This window comes from Pristis pectinata, chromosome 19, assembly GCF_009764475.1.
Source record: "Pristis pectinata isolate sPriPec2 chromosome 19, sPriPec2.1.pri, whole genome shotgun sequence".
In the NCBI taxonomy this organism is placed as follows: domain Eukaryota; kingdom Metazoa; phylum Chordata; class Chondrichthyes; order Rhinopristiformes; family Pristidae; genus Pristis; species Pristis pectinata.
The window spans coordinates 42928884-42946834 of record NC_067423.1 but is presented as its reverse complement, the minus strand read 5'-3'; the positions used below and the strand labels follow the sequence as shown (position 1 = coordinate 42946834).

The 17951-nt window shown below is 42.0% G+C and overlaps 1 protein-coding gene across 1 annotated transcript in view; it reads right to left on the bottom strand.

Annotated features, from left to right (window-relative positions):
* The window catches only part of LOC127580590 (cilia- and flagella-associated protein 54-like), a 102915-nt gene that overhangs the window by 76234 nt on the left and 8730 nt on the right, over positions 1 to 17951 (bottom strand). The window contains exons 3-8 of the mRNA XM_052034177.1: positions 17500 to 17566; positions 13137 to 13337; positions 7449 to 7535; positions 6673 to 6792; positions 3825 to 3875; positions 2548 to 2734 (exon numbers count right to left, since the gene is read on the bottom strand). Coding sequence (XP_051890137.1) covers positions 2548 to 2734; positions 3825 to 3875; positions 6673 to 6792; positions 7449 to 7535; positions 13137 to 13337; positions 17500 to 17566 — 713 coding nt within the window. The remainder of the gene's footprint in view (positions 1 to 2547; positions 2735 to 3824; positions 3876 to 6672; positions 6793 to 7448; positions 7536 to 13136; positions 13338 to 17499; positions 17567 to 17951) is intronic.

Here is a 17951-nt window from a genome sequence, read left to right as displayed (position 1 = left end):
GTTCCTTCTCTACCGCCTCTGTTCTCAAGATGAGGCCTTCTGCTCTAAGGCACATCTGAGATGTCCTCCTTCTTCCAGAAACATGGCTTCCCCTCTGCCATAGTCGATGGAGCCCTCACATGCATTTCCTCCATTTCCCACACATCTGCTCTGACCCCTGTCCCTCTCCCCAGACACAACAGAGATAAGAGTTCCCTTGGTCCTCACCTTTCACCCCAGCAGCCTCTGCATCCACATATCACCCTCCACCATTACCACCAGTTCCAATGTGATCCCACCACCAGTCACATTTTCCCCTCTCCCCCACCTTCTGCTCTCCACTCTCGTCATAACTCCCTGGTCCACTCATCCCTTCCCAACACCCCTCCCCAGGCACTCCCCCCACCCCCCAACCGTACGAGACGCGACACCTCTCCCTTCGCCCCCTCCCTGGCCACCTTCCAGGCATTTAAACAGCCCTTCCAGGAGAGGCAAAGATTCACCTGCAATGTGGCCTCCTGTACACTGGAGAAAGTAAGGGTGCAGAAGGTGACCGTTTTGCAGAGCATCTCCACTCTCTCCACAACGGCCACCTCGAGCTTCCAGTTGCATGTCATTTTAACTCTCCTTCCCATTCCCACACTGACCTGCCCGCCTTCTGCCTTCTCCATTGTTAGGGTGAGGCCAAACACAAATTGGAAAAACATCATCCCATGTTCCACTTGGGTAGCTGACAACCCAATGGTATGAACATTGAATTTTCCAGTTTCATGTAACCCACACCCTCGATGTCCTCCTCCCACACATGCTCACCAGTCCACCTAATTCTCAGTTCACCTTTCCCATCCCCTTCCCCAACCTTGTTCTATCTGCCCATCATCCACTCATCTGGTTCCACCCATCACCTTCCAGCCTCTATCCCACCCTCTCTCATACTGCCATACACTGACAATCTCTCCTCTTCCCTCTCAGTGCTAATGCAGGGTCTTTACCCAAAATGTCAACATTCACCAGTTGCCTCCACAGATGCTGCCTGACACACTGAGTTCTTCCAGCGTTCGGTTTTTTGTTCATATTTTTACTAAGCTCAACAAGGTCCCGATCCTGTTGGGGGGGCAATTTATCTGACTTGCATAGCTTTCATCTGCCCCAGAAAGAGTCCCAAAGCCTGCCCCCCTTCCCCATCCAAACCCTCCTGCATCCTCTCTCCAGCCAAGCATTCATTTCCTCTGAAAACAGGAAATACTGGAAGTACTCAGCAGGTCAGGCAGCACCTGTGGAAGGAGAAACAGAGTTAACTTTCAGGCCCAACACCCTTCATGAGCTTTTGAAAGGATTAACAAAATATATTGAGAAAGGCAGCGCAGTAGATGTATTTTACATGGGGGCTTCAGTGAGTCCTTTGGCAAGGTCCTACATGGAAGGCTGGTCCAAAAGATTAGAGTCCATGGGACCACGGCATGTTGGCAAATTGGAGCCAAAACTGGCTTGGTAATAGAAGGCAGATTATGGCAACGGAGGTTGTTTTATCATTGGAAGCCTGTGACCAGTGGTGTAGCACAGGAATTGATACTGGGGCCCTTAGCGTTTGTCATATACAGTATATTAAGAGTTTGGATATGATTGTGGAGAGTATGGTTAGTAAGTCTGCAGGTGACATGAAAATTAGTGGTGGTGTGAATAGTGAGAAGGATAATCTTAGGTTACAACATGATATTGATAAGTTAGTGAATTGGGTGGAGTAATGGTAGATGGAATTTAATTCTGATAAGTGCAAGTTGATGCATTTCAGAAGGTCTTACAAGGGTAGGAAGTAGCCCATGAATGGTAGGGCCCTAGATAATGGTTACGAGAGGCATAGATCGCGTAGATAGTGAGAATTTTTTCCCGATAACTGAGATGTCTAAAACCAGAGGCCATAAGTTTAAGGTGAGGAATATGGATTAGAGGGAATCTGAGGAAAAATATTACTTCCCCGATCTAGAACACACCACCTTAGGTGGTGGTAGGGACCAGGTACTCTCACAACAGTTATAAAGTACCTGAAGGGGAATTTGAATCACCAAGGCTAAGAAGGACCAAGTGCTGGTAATAGGATTAGTATAGACACGGATTAGTGGGCTGAGGACCTGTTTCTGTGCTGTGTGACTCTATGATTCAATAAGATTCATTCAGCCTGACCATTTTGCAACACTGGGAAGTCGTTTTGGAGTGAGATAGATTCTAAGCTTTACTGATTACTTGTCTACCAACCTTCCTCTGCCTAGTGGACGCATTCCTTACGTGACTGCCTTTCCTTAAGCTGCAGAGAGACCACTTCAGAAATGTGCTCTCCAAGTAACTTACAGACCAGTGGATACACCGAGGTGCCTCTAGCTGCCATCCAAGTTCCAAAACCTGATGCAAAATCTGGCCAAACTGGAGGCACCTCCTGCAGATGTAGTCATCCAGATCACAAGGAGCATCTCAGAATTCCCACAGGCTGCAAGCTGTGCAGTACATTGTACAGAGCTCACCTGCCATACATTAAACCCTTTAGAATGTAATCAGCCACCATAAACTCCTTACCTGCAGCAGACTCTTTTTCACCGGTGCTTGGACATTGAGAAGTGACCGACTCTGGGATGTGATTTATAGTCTCAGCAAGTTTGATGATAAGATGAATTCGTCCAAGTTCAAATTTATTTTCAAGCTGAGGACCATAAAGTGTACGTAATGCTGGAGACAAAGGTGTCTTGAGAACCTCTTCGAGTGCCTACAGATATATTAAATAAACAATTCAGTATTACAGCAATATAGCATAAACATGAATAACCCACCCCAGACCAGTAAACATGGAGTGCTTCTTCTCCCCCATATCTTTGAGGCAAAGAAATAGATTATCGGGTCAAGGTGGGAAGAGGTAGTTGGGAAGAGGTAGTTGGAATGAGAGGAGGTTCAGATGGAGGATAAACACGGGTATGATAACTTGGCCCAAATGGCTTGTGATATCTGTGGTATGGTGAACAACCATTCAAAACAAGCTGTTTAAGCTTGCTGATGAACATCAATGGCTGTAGGGCAGAAACAGTTAAAATTAGTTAGTACTACTAAATTTTGATATGTCTACAGTATGATATTGGTTGCTATGTTTATAAAGTATGGCCACTCTCTGGAATCCTGCCTATTAACAGACACTTACAGACAAGTTCTCGAATGCTTGGTTACCAACTAGCTTAATTTTCTCATGACAACTTCACCAGAACAGATGAATAATTAACACGTTGAACTTAATGTTAGATGGACATAGTTCCAGGTTCCTTGGCTAGTGGCACCGCTGTGATGCTTGCTGTGGCTCAAGCCAGGTTGCCACTGAATGATCCAGACTGGAAGGTCACAGATATGCTGCACGGTTTGTTCCAGCAACACCACATGGAGCTCTAGTTCATAGTTCCTTCAAATTCCTCTTAGCATCAGCCTTGTCATTTGATCAAAGAATATAAGTAATCCAGCTGTCCCACTGCTAAAAATCATGATGCTATTCATTGAATCGCAGGTTGTGCGATAGTTATAGCATAGAGCTAACAAGCTAGAAAATAAAAGTTCAAACTGTATCATAAGTTAATATAAAATATAATTTAATAAATCATGTAAATTATGGGTGGTGCCATTAAAATGATGGCACCAGTAAAAAGCTAACTGATTCCCTCAAGAAAGGCCTAATATGTGTCTTAAGGTCCTCGGAGTATTTTGGGATGGACAAAAGAATGCTGCCTTGCTATTTCACCAACGTTTCAGGGACAAATTAAGTTATATTCCAACAAAGGTGGTCCAAATTTTACCTTATTGTTTATTACATTTCTTACCTGCAAATTATCAGTTAGAAGTTGGTTTGATTGATCAAACTTCATTTGAACCTATAAGTAAAAGGAGATGTTTACATTTTTACATCACTTTATGTAGCTTAATCAGTATCGAGCGAAACAAAAAATGCCAACATACTAAAATTGTTATTATTGCACAATAGAAAAGCTGCCTAATGTCATGTCAAGGAGAGGAATAGCGAAAAAGGAAATAAAATTTAAAAGAATGGAAATCAAAGAGAGAAAGATAGTCAAAAGAAATTACATCTATATGGCAAAATATTTTGATTTCTTTTTAGCCAAGAATTACAATGACTTTTGTAGTGAAAGTCTCAAAAAAACCAAATGCAAAACTTTTGGCAGTGTGATGCTGGCCAGGACTACAGGACCATACTTCAAGTAGTGTCATGGGATCTTTTATGGTCACCTGAGCAGGCAGTCCTGTTTAATACATCAACTGTAAAACCTCTGAAAATGTAATGAAACCTGAAATTTCACAATTTTCAGATCAGAAACGTAGGCTTCAAAGGGTAAAGATGACACTCAGGTAATAGAGGAGATACACCACTCTCTGTGAGACGTTGTTCCAATACAACTCAATGTTAAGTGACTGCCCCTTCAGTTGCAACTTTGGTCCCACGTTTGAGGCTCTCCCACCAGAGGAAACATCTCGATATCTACCCTGTCGTACCTGCTGAGGATCTTGTATACTTCAATAAGATCATTCCTCATTTTCCTAAACTCCAAAGGATACAGGTTCAACTTCTCTAGCCACTCGTAAGACAACCTTCTCATCCCAGAAATTATCCTGTGGAATCTCTTTTGGACTGCCTCCAGTGTCTGCATATTCTTTCTTAAATAAAGGGACCAAGAAGATGCACAGTAGTCCAGGCGTGACATCACCAACACCAGGTACAATTGTAAGAATACTTCCTTCTTTCTAAATTCCAACTGTCTTACCATAAAGGCTGCTATTTCCTAGCTTGCTACTTGCTGCACCTGCCTGATATGTGCACAAGGACACCTAGATCCTGTTGTACTCCACTTATTTGCAATCTCTCTCCATTTAGATAACATCTGGCTTTTGATTCTTCGTATAGGATGCATAACCTCACACTTCCCCACATCTAACTCCATATGCCAAGTTTTCACTCAGTCACTCAACCTATGTCCTATTGCAGAGTCACAATATCCTCAGCATAATATGCCTCTCCCCATATTGTCATGTCATTGCAAATTTGGATGCCTTGCACTCTGCCTCTGCTCCAAGTTATTAATATAAATAATAAATAATTGAGGGCCAAGAACTGATGATCGGGACACTCCACTAGTTACATCCTTCCAGCCTGACAACCACTCTTCAATCCATGACTAATGCGAATCTAATGGCCAATGTATTTCTGAAATGGATCATAATTTTATCTCAAGTTATGGATTCCAAGTGCTTATCTTGTTAACTGTCGTTGATTTTTTTCCTTTTCTCCCTTTTTGAACAAGGGAGCTCTATTGACTACTCTCCACGTCCATGACACAAGTTAACTAATTGAGGAGAATTGTGTCAGCTGCGGCTCACCTCTGTGGGTTCACAAAAATTTAGTTAGTGTAGTGCTGAAGAAGCACAGTGACGTTTGAGGTGCCATCTTTCAAGTAAGACATGCAAGGCCTCACTGCCTCACTAACAGTGTGTAAAATATCCCAAGGCACCATTTAGAAGATGATCCATGGAGTTATCCCTATTGTCCTGGTCAATAGTACATAAAATGATTGGTAATATTTTGCCTTTTGTAGAAGTTCACAATGTGAAAAATTACCAGATGCACTTCCTACATTATAGCAGTGAATATACATCCATAATACTTAATCAGCTGTGAAGTGCTATAGGGCAGAATATCTTTTTTTATTGATAAGTATAGACAGAGCCACTGTTATATCCTCTAACTTCTGTCAACAACTAATGGGGGCCTGGTAATTCATCCACTGTCAATTCTTGTAAGTTTTTTGAGACATGAATTCTTTTTCTAATAATTGGTAAGGAAATGGAAGAAGAAATTCTGGAACAAGACAGAGTTGAATCCGATGCGAAAGATCCAGAGGTGATAGCAAGCCAGTACGGGCCAATCGTGTATACTGGTAGGGGAAGTGGCTTGGGACACGTGTGAAATACAAGTATTCCATTAAGAAATTTAAGTTACTTTCACCTCAAAAGCAATCATAGGTTCTTCTTGAAGAGTTCATTGGAAAAGTGACCATATTTGCACTTCACATTCCAATGAACTCTATAAAGGCCAAAGCAAGTGAGACACTAATAGTGGAGCTGGGTTTGAGAAGGGCTCATGCTGAAGCAGTAATCAAGTTAGCAATATCGCCCACATTCCACAAAGGAAAACCTGTTTCCCATGGTGTTCTGCAGGAACATGGACAACAATTGACTTCTGTTTAAAAATTGATGGGACATTAATAAGCAAAAATGTAATTCTTTTAAAATTAATACTCTTATAAAGAAATGACCCAGCTATTTCTCCCCAAGTCCCCTACACAAATTTCAAACATTAACTAACCCTGCAGAAGATCAGTCCCTCACCTTGTTTGCATTCAGGACACTGCCCACAGTGGAACAGGGAGAAGAATTCAGATTTACAAAGATTTGCAACTTTCCAAGCCAATTCCTTTTCTTTTTGCTTTTAGATTTCTATGATGCTTTATCCACTGAGCAAAACATAAACTTGATCCCTGCCCCCCCAACACTATTTGTGCATTACAGTGTTAGCTCAAGAGGGAAGATAAAAATAAAGAATATGCATAAAAATGCTGAAAATGAACATGAGAAAATGGATGTAAAATTGTTCCATACCTTGGGCTCTGACGGTCTGAATCCTCCCAAAAGTAAATCTGGAATCTTTTCACCGTTAATCAAGGCATGATGTTCAGCAAAAGCTTCTGCAAAGAGTCCCAAGTCTGTCAAAGCTTTCATCTGTTTAAAGTGGTCAAAATAAAAATAAGTTCACTGTACTGAATAAATAAACAATTGTACAATATAGCTAAACTGAAGTAAATTCACTTCACAATGTTTCGGAAAATGAGAAAGCCTATCTCCTCCAAATGTTATATGAATAGAGATGGTGAACCATTAAGATGAGTCATCTACAATTGGGGTTGTTAATAGGAAACATAGACCCTTACAAAAGGAATGATCCAATTAGGATTATTAATCCCTCCAAAAAGCAATTTATTGAGTAAAAAATGAAAAACATTTTATTTTTTCTTCCATTTTACTTGTGCCCCGTTTACTGTATAATGAATGGAGAAGGCATTGTAAAAATATTTTGCTCTGTTATTCTTGGACATTGAACACGGAGAGAAGAAAACAGTAATTTTCCAGCAGGTTATACCTTCAGTCATTAATATTTTTCTCTGTGCAGCATGACTTGTCCAACCACACATATGAAATTGCATGCAACAACTCTAGTGGACATTCAATGGTTCAGTTGTTCTCACCTCATTTGGTTCCTTTAATCTAAATGAAAAATCTAGAGAAACTAACCCATATTACCAGGAGAGCTCTATATTTACACATATTAAAGAAAATCTCACAAAAAAAAACATACATCAATGCCAACGCTCTGTTACCTTCAATATTCTTGCTTCAACACTCTTCTGTACATCACGACAGATTGAACTGACGAAGTACTGGTAGAGTGTGAACAGAGGCAGAGCCTATCATGAAAGATAGAGATACATGATTAAAACAAGCTTCCTAAGCTGAACCAGGCACAAGTTGTTTTGTACATGGCTGGTGATTATCAATGGTTGCTTGAACCCATTATCTCCTCACTGTGGCTGAAATCTTTGTTCCTGAACTCTGATCACCTGCAATCATCTCCCAAATTTTGTTCAGTAATTTTCAAAGGATTCCTCATCTCCCAGCTTCACTTCTGTCAAAGCCTTGATCTGCCTTTTTATTTACTGGTGTAGAATGGCCTGCTATATATTTTGTGAATTACCTCCTTTTATTTCAGATATGCATCTTTTGTTATTTTCTTAGAATTACATACAACTATTATTATTGTCTACTCCATGTGAACAGAAAATCAAACACAATAAATCAGAAATCAAATTTACAGCCCAACACATCAGGCATTTTACTTTTCAACCTTACAGTAGATCACACTTATGGCTCTCAGAATTTTGTTGGTGTTACTTGTAAATTGCTCGGAGGTGCACAGCAATATCAATGGTGCATCACACAGTCACACTTAATATTTTCCTGACTAATTTTCCTGCCACAATCTCAGGAGCTGTTAAGTTAACTGTGGAAATGCACTGTTGCAATGAGGGCAGCAATTTATGCATTAGATTGTGCATTAAAGGTAGGATTTAAGGGGTCTCTGTTCCTAACTATTAGTTTATAACTTGGCCTTTGTTCTTCCCTTTGCTTTACCTGAAGGTCTCCCTGTAGCCATGGCGAAGTAACCATAAACCCACCCCTCACCATGTCCCACTGAACCATCATGTGAGAAATCACAGGCTGTTATCTTGATCAAACTCCTAACAAAATATTGGTACCCAACAGTGCAGGCAGCTTATGATAAAACTTTATTGATTCCTGTAAAAAAAAAATCTGTTAACAAATTTCACTAAATGAACATTATCAAGTGCAAAATCCAACTGTAGTATTATTAACCACATTTCCTCCTTTTTAATTCAGTCATCATGGTATCTGAGACAGTACATGAAAATCTGGATACAGTACTCCACAAAATATCCAATACCTGTGTACTTTTTTTAAAATCTAGTGCAATTTGCAAGCTCTCTCTGTCACTTTCCTACTCAGTCTTGGCCAGTCAGCTGTTGTTCTTCAGTGGTGTAGCAGCCAACATAATCAAAGACCCCACCCACCCGGGACATTCTGCCTTCTCTCCTCTTCCATCAGGTAGAAGATATAGGAGCCTGAGGGTTCGTACCACCATACTTAAGGACAGCTTCTACCCCGCTGTGATAAGACTATTGAATGGTTCCCTTATACAATGAGGTGGATTCTGACCTCACGATCTACCTTGTTGTGACCTTGCACCTTATTGCACTGCACTTTCTCTGTAGCTGTGACACTTTACTCTGTATAGTTGCACACTGGAAAGTTTTAAATTTCCCGTTTGCTTATCAAGTGTCTGCATTTCCCTAGGTACAATTCAGTTGCCTATGAGCATCCTGGAAGATCAAAGCCAGGAACCTTCTCCACAGGATTTATGACAATGATGTTCAGAATTTCTTGTGAACTCCATTTGGTTTTCTGAACCATTAGGTTTGAAGTCACATTGTTGAAGGCCGAGCATGTGGGTCCAGAAGGAATTCCATGATTTTACTCAATGGGAAGCAGCACTGTTAAGATTCTGTTGGACGAGGAGATGTTTGATTTCCTTAGTTCATTGCGCTTACTGTGAGATTGTGGTTTTATGGTAGATGGACAGAGAAACATGGCATGACAAGCACTCAGGGATTTGCATTTGAGAAGGATTGGTGATGTACCCCACCTCATCAAGTAGAGTTTGTATACTTATCCTCTGTACCTCTACACGGTACTTGGTATGGAGCAAATGAGGACCCGTGCTGATGTTTGCGGCACTGATGTTGACGCTCCCCATCTTATGCCTTCCAGTTTCTCAGCAGGATGACCTCTGTTTTCATCTTGGCTACCAGCTTCTTCAGGCAGACGTGGAAGGTTAACGTGCGATCCAGCCGCACTCCAAAACGAGCTGGAGTGGAGGCTTATCACAAAGTCATGACAAGCTGCATTCAGGGGACGCTTAGTGCTCCTTTTATTGCAATGGAATGCAAAGGGATGGTTATTTTGTGGAGATTTGGCTCAAGTCACCATTTCTGGAAATGTAACTCCAAGGTGTTTATGTTCAGTGCAGGCTTAATATCATTGAACACAGCCGCTTGCACTGCCAGGGCAAGGTTATCTACGTGTAGAAATGTTAAAGATTTCATTACATCATAACATGGGAAATTGGAGCAAGAGTTAGCTTTTCTGCCCTTCATGCTGGCTCTGTATGGGTAAATATCAACTCTACATCCAAATTGTCAATCCCCAATGGTATAATCGCTTCTGTACACAGTAAAGAACATTGGTGCATCTTGTGAGCAACGTGGCAGTCTCTTGTTGAGGAGCCTGTGTGAAGTGACTTCATCGTCAAGCTAGACGTATGCCCAGCACTATCCACTGAAGGTATAATGCTTGGGGGTGTCATTCCAAGTTCAAGTTCAAACCTTTATCTGGACCATGTCCTAGGCCAGACTATGTGGGGTGCATGTGCCATAGCATTCTTCAAAAACTGTTCACAAGGATCAAAAGTTGATTGTAGTAACTTGGTTTGGGCTGGAATCCTACATGTTGTTTGGATATCATTTTAGTTTTGAAATGAATGATGAATTTGATTATCCACGAGTCTGGCAATTTAGGGTAGGGGGTAAGATTTAGAGGGGAACTGAGGAGGAGCTTTTTCACCCAGTGAGTGGTGGGTACATGGAATGCAGCGCCACAGGGAATGGTGGAAGCAGAGCGGCTCTCAGCATTTAAAAAGTGTCTAGACGAGCACTTAAACTGCCTAGGCACAGAAGGCTACAGACCAAGTGCTGGAAGACAGGATTAATACAGACAGATGCCCACTGGTCAGCATGGATGTGGTGGACCGAATTGCCTGTTTCCACGCTGTATGACTCCACAACAGTAACTATAACCACCTGCCATGCTACCGGTATTCTTCCGGATTCCATGACATTGCAGTTTTTAACCAACCACTGGGCTGAGGTTTTGGAGAAATTCTGGAAGGACACCATCTCCATCTGTTGTGGCTAAGTCCTCTCTGCTTAATCCGTGCTAATGGTGTTGGGAACTTGTTGAGGGGCTGAGTTGATTGAACAGTATAGTTGAAATGAATCACTTATTTACATTTTATCAACAGATCCTTTTGTGCTCTCTACTGGTTTGGAGGCCATAGATTGTTGGAGTGTCAGGGTCTGATATTCAATTGAGGTAATAGCTCCTTAAATATATTCAGTCCACTTCTGACACCTGTCTGAATCTAGATCTCTCGCAGAGCCATTGTAACCTGTGGGCTGCCTGAATGACAATGCTTCTGGAGCAGGTCCACATCACTTTTATCTGGCAGAAGCCCCTGGGGATAAAACTAACTAATACCAAATGCAACTTGGTGAAGCTATCAGAATGAACTGGTCTTAACATCATAACGAGGATTCAGCACCTTTTTGACATCTTTCCTGGTGCAGACCTATTCATTTTGATGCGAGATTCCACTATGGTAATTATCTGGACAGGATCATGGAGATTATGGCAATGGTGACGATGGGCTTGTGTTGGTAGGTGAGGCAGTCAGGCAGTACTTTGCTGAAAACATACTCTCACTTTGGTCTTTCAACATAATGGTGAATAATTGTTGAATTAAAAGTAAGATTGGTTCCTTGTCTCTTGAGATTTTGCAGCTCTTCTGTGGCATCACTTTTGGCTTCGTTTCTCATGACTATTAAAATTACCAGTGTGTGTGACCGGGAGCAGTGATGTTGGAAGTTCTTGTTTTGGCCATTTCAAAATTGCCATTGATAGTATTCAGGTCCCCTATCTTAATGACAGTGCAAGTGGCTTTTGCCTCAATTGGGGAGGGAGTATTGAATTTGTGGTGGTGTTGCACAAAAATGGGACAGGCCATTTTGAGATGGTGGTAGCTTGTCAAGACATTGCTTCCCTTGATACCCTAGTGGTTGGCCTGTTTGACATTGGACGCATGGATTTCTTGGAGTGTGAGGGGTTGGCGTTATCAGGATAGTTGCCCGAATCCTTTCTTCAGGACATGCTTAGCCCCATAATTGCCAAGCACCTCAGAAGGGCTGCAGAAGAAATTTACTGGAATGTTTCCTGGGAAAAAAGATTTTAATTATTGGATAGACTGACAAGCTGAGGATTTTCTCCTTGAAACAATGGAGGCTGAGGGAGATCCAATGAAGGCATTTAAAATAATGAAGGTTCTAAACAGAGTAGAAACTCTTCCTATTAATAGAGACATGAAGAACTAGAGGATATATAACGAAGGAGACTGACAAAGTAATCTAAAGTAACATGAAGAAAAACATCTTTGCAGAGCAAGTGGTTAGCATCTGGAAATCACTAAGAGGAGGAAGAGGGATAAAGCATCTTAAAGTATCTGACAAAAATTATCATAAAAGGTATCTGGACAAGGACTTGCATCAGCAATGAATGGAAAGCTATAGATCTAGTGCTGGTCAGCGCTGGGATTAGTATGGTTCAGTATGTGATGGGCAGCATAGACATGGGGGGGCCAAAGGGCTGTTTCTATGCTGCTTGTAAAAATGACTCTATAACCTGTTCAAGAACTTCAGAGAGGGAAAGTAAGTTGGAAATAGAGACATACTTTGAAAAGACAGTCAGATTTTTTAGGTGATGATGGATGGATTAATGGATAATGAGTGCAAAAACCCAAGGGGAACCATGAAATCAGTGAAGATGGAATGCAGGGAGGGAAATTGAGTGGTCAATAGCTTGGAGGGAATACGATTTGGGGAGCAGGGGATGTGTCTCATGGGCAAAATAAGTCAGAGGAGAACAATGTAGGAAATGGGATTTAATCTAGAGAAAAGTCTGAGCTCAGGGCTTGGACTGGGGGGAGGATTAGGAGAACATTAGCACATTGGACTGGAGAGTAATGTCAGTTGTAACTGAACTGATGTTTCTTAATGTCAAAAGAAGTGCATGAGCTCTTTACACATGTTATTGGAGGTGGACTGGAGGAAGTAGTCTGGGTGATGTTTAAGAAGATGGCTTGCAGTGGGGAAAAGAAAACCAAGAGGTTATCCTTATATTCCGGAATGATCCTTAAAAATCTGGAATGGAGAGAAAAACCCAAAAATGCCATGAGGTCCAGCCAGGTCTGATTGTTAAACATGTTGTCCACCAAAGATGTTCAAATCTGCAGGCTTTGGACTGAAGAATACATGCAGTTCCTTCAAAGAAATGGCATAACGATTAAGGAGAGTGAAGAAGTAGTTTATAAACTTTGATGATAATTAATACACTTTCTTCACAAGCTGCAACAGTGTACAATGTTGCTAAGGCCAAAAGATGATTTTTTTAAATTACAATGCATAATTCAAAAAGCAAATTCTTTATTTTCTGCAATGTTCAATCATCAATCCAACTAAATGAAAGGTTTTGATACATTTAAAAACCAAACATTATCCTTTGAACTTTGCATATTATGACTTTTAAGTTGACAATTTTCTTACCAATAGGTTTTGCCTTGCAGCATGTAGTTCATGGAGCACAAAGTTCAGACTTCCCACCACAGTCCTTATATCAGCTCTGAATCGGTCTGAGAAGAGGTCAATCCCAGGAATGAGCTCAACAACATCACAGTCAAATCCTATTTCATACGTTGCATATTCACGGTCATTTCTTGGGTGTGGAAGAGTAGTCCTGAACAACGCCTAAAGGACAAAGAGAGAAAATTTTATAGTTAGAAGTTATTGACCACATTTTACAATACTAACTGTCTGCATTTAATTTCTTCCAACAGTTTTGTCTGGATTGCAGAAGCATCCAGAGTGGCCAGGGAGTCACAAAGGAGCGATCCCTCCAAAGTGCTGAAAGGGGAGGAGAGGGGGAATGTGTGTCTGGTGGTGGAATCTTGTTGGAGCTGTTGGAAATTGCAAAGGGTGATCAATTGAATGTGGGGTGGAAGGTAAGGTTCTTGCTCTGTCCAGGAGGAGAAGGGACAAGCTCAGAGGTATGGAATATGCATGAGGTGCAACCACTGGCCTCTCCATGGTTAAGGAAAAATAAAGACATTTCAGAGGCAGCTGTGCAGAATATTTCACCATCAGAGTAAAGATAGAGGTACTGGAAGGTGGAATGAAGTCCTTACAGGAGGCAGGATGGGGGTGGGGGGGGGTGGCGCTGTATTATAAAGGTAGCTGTGAGTGTCTGTTGGCTTGTAGTAATGTCGGTGATTAGCCTGTCCCCCGAGATAGAGGGTTCCTTAGACTTTCTGGCTTTACCTTTCACTTGTATGGGAATACATTGGGTTGAATTCTCACAATTTCATTTTTGAATAAATCTCACTGGTGACACGTAGATCTACTTGCAAGAGGCAGCTCCTGGAGCACATGTGCCAGTTCCCGTCTTATCATATTGAAATTGGTCTTCCTCCATTTCAGGACATTAATTTCCAGTCTATCCCTGTCACAGTAGTGTAGCAGTTAGCATAACGCTTTACAGAGCTAGCAAGCTGGGTTCAATTCCTGCCGTTGTCTGTAAGGAGTTTGTATGTTCTCCCCGTGTCTGTGTGGGTTTCCTCCGGGTGCTCCGGTTTCCTCCCACATTCCAAAGACGTACAGGTTAGGAAGTTGTGGGCATGCTATGTTGGCGCTGGAAGAGCAGTGACACTTGCGGGCTGCCCCCAGAAAACTCTACGCAAAAGATGCATTTCACTGTGTGTTTCGATGTACATGTAACTAATAAAGGTACCTTATCTTTTCTTATCTTCTCTATAACAACTTTACAATTCACAGAGTTATGTTCACCATTGTGAGGTCCAACCACTTGTCCAGTTACAATCCCAAAGACTAAGTTCAGTATAGTCCCTTCTCTCGTAGGACTATTTATGGTCTGGCTCAAAAAGCTCTTCTGGATCCAGTTTAAAAATCCACCCCCTCTAAGATTTTCATACCACAGCAACTCTGAAACTACCCCTACATTTTACATTTCTGTGACTTGCCTACATATCTGCTCTTGTTTCTCCTGCTGACTGTTTGAAGGCCCCCAGTGTTCCTCCAGCAAAGTGATTGCCCCCTTTTTGTTTCTAAGCTTCACCTTATAGCCTTATTTCTAGGATATCCAACCACCTCAGTACAGTAATGGTCTCTCTGATTAATATTGTGAAGCTGCTTGTCTTTACATCCCCAGTGGAATGCTGCATTGCCAGTCCTAGAGTGCTGGAGTCATACAGCATGGAATCAGACCATGCTGACCAGTGGGAACCCTTCCGTATAAATCCCATCTTCTAGCACTTTTCCCATACCCACCTACGCCCCGGTGATTCAAGTGCTTGTCTAGACACTTTCTAAATGTTGTCAGTGACTCTGCTTCCACCACTCTCTCAGGCAGTGTATTCCAGACACTCACCACTCTCTGGGCGAAACAGGCTCCCCTCAGATCCACTCTCAATCTCTTCCCCCTTTTCCTAAATCTGTCTCCTCTAATTTTATTCACCTCTGATACAGGGAAGAATTTCCTGCAGTCTACCCTATCCCCCTCATATTTTCATCTACTTCAGTTATATCCCCTCTTAACCTCCTCGGCTCCAGACAGTACAGAGCTAGTTTCTTCAGTCCGTCCTCATAACTGAACTGCTCCATCCTAGTTAACATCCTGGTGAGTCTCCTCTGCACCCTCTCCAGTGCTATCACATCTTTCCTGCAGTGTGGTGACCAGAACTGCACACACAACTCCAGCTGAGGCCTGACCAAGGTTTTATAACGTTGGGGCATAACCTCCCTGCTCTTGTATTCAATGCCCTGACTAATGAAGGCCAGTATCTCATATGCCGCCTTAACCATATAATCTACCTGCATTGCGACCATCTAGTATCTTCGGAGTTGTACATCAAGGTCCCTCTGTTCCTCAATACTCCAGAGGAACCTACAATTCATAGTGTACGTCCTAGCCTTATCAGTATTCCCAAAATGCATCACCTCTCATTTATCAGGATTACACTCCATCTGCCAGTTCTCAGCCCATTTCACCAACACACTGCTGTCACCGCGTAGCCTCACTACCCTCTATACCATCAACAACTCCACCAATCTTTGTATCTTCTACGAACTTACCAATCACGTCTCATACATCCACATCCAAATATTCACATATATTTCAAACAGCAAGGGTCTGAGCACAGATCCCTGTGGAACATCAGTAGTCACAGGCATCCACTCTTAATAACAACCCCACCACCACCGTCTGTCTCCTATTGCCAAGCCAATTTTGGATCCAGTTTATCAAATTGCTCTGGATTCCATGGGCCCTAACCTATTGGACCAGTCTCCCATGTGGGACCTTGTCAAAGGCCTGACTGAAGTCCATGTAAACCACATCTATGTTGGCCATCTCTGATCAAACCCTGCCTTTCCAAATGATCACCAATTCTCACCCTCATTTTTTTCCAATAAACTTCCTGACTACTGACGTTAGGCTTATCGGTCTCTAATTACCTGGCTTTTCCCTGCTGCCCTTTTTGGAAAGGGGGACCACTTTTGCTGTCCCCCAGTTATCTGGTTCCTCACCTGTGGTCAGCAAGGATTTCAAAATCTCAGCCAGAGTTGCAGTCATCTCTTCCCTTGCCTCCCACAGCAGTCTGGGATAAATCTCAACCAGCCCTGAGGATTTATCCATCTTAAGGCCCGTTAAGGCATCGAGTGCCACCTCTTTATTTATGGAGACTTGCAGCAGAACTTCATCTTAACTTTTGCTGAATCCTCTAACTACAAATTTCATTTCCTTTGTGAATACCGATGAAAAATATTCATTTAGGGCCTCACCGAGACCTTCTGGCTCCACACACAGATTGCTGCCGTTGACCATAATGGGCCCCACTCTTTCCCTGCTAAGTCTTTTGCCCTTAATTTACTTATAAAACGCCTTCAGATTTACCTTAATCCTGTACACGAGTGATATTTCATGACTCCAGTTTCATCTTTAAACGTCTCCCTACACTTTTTATACTCTTGACAGGCCTTCCCTGTCTTTCATTCTCTACACCTGCCACAAGTTTCCTTTCTTCTCTCTATGTAACCCGAGATATACCTCGACATCCACGGCTCCCTGTACTTGTTACGCTTGCCTTTCACTTATAGGAACATGTTGGCCCTGAACTCTCACATTTCTCCTCTGAATGCTTCCCACTGAGCAGATGTAGACTTACGTGAAATTAGATGCTCCCAATCTATGGTTGCCAGGCGCCACTTTATTTTAATGAAATTAGCCTTCCCCCAATTTAAGTCCTTCATTCCTGGCCCACCCTGATCTTTTTCCATAACCACTTTGAAATATACAGAGTTATAGGCACCATCTCCAAAATGCTCCCCCAATGACACACCCTCCACCTGACCAGCTACATTCTCCAAGATAAGGTCCAGTCATGCTCCCTCCCTCGCTGGTCCATCCATGTCAAAAAGTTCCTGGACACACCTTAAAAATTCTGGCCCCCTCTAAGCTTTTCAACACTAAGGCAATCTCAGTTAATATTCAGGAAATTGAAAACGCTAGTTTTATTACATCTCTGCTTTTTGCCAACATATTTGTTCCTCTACCTCCTGTTAACTGTTAGATCTGTAATACAACCCAGCAAAGTGACGACACCCTTTTTGTTCCTAACCTCCACCCATATGGGCTTGGTTGACTAATAGTGCAATGCCACCTCCTCTTTGACCATCCCCCCACCGTCTCGCCTGAAAATTCTATACGCCAGGATACAGAGTTGCCAAGCCCACCCATCTTTCAACCATGTCTCAGTGATAGCAACAGTATCATGGTCCCACTTGCATAGTGCACAGAAAATAGGTCATTTTTAAGGGGCATACAATCACAATATACCTTGAAGAAAAAGCTTGATAAGATGCAGCAATCAATTTTGAATTTGAAGTCCGATAACGTAATAAACCTAAATCACAAGAACAGGTCATTATTTAACAAAAGACACAGTTGTGACGAACAGATTGAAATACTTATAACAATTCTCTGGTTATGGCACATCAGAAACAGCACAAGGGAGTAAATGAGTTTAGTTCCAATGTTTAATTACAGCGTTAATTATTTTAAATTCATTCAACCAGTGGCTTCATAAAAGTCAATACAAAAATTTACTTTCAAAACCGAATAGGTAAAAGAGAGAAAGAAAACAAGCAACTATGTCCTGTCAGCCTGACATTGGTAGTCGAAACAATGCTAGAAACTTTCGTAAAGGATTGAATTCAGGAAACCAAGAAAATATTAATATGTCTGAGCAGAGCCAACTTGGACAATGAAAGGGAACTTGCATCCATTGG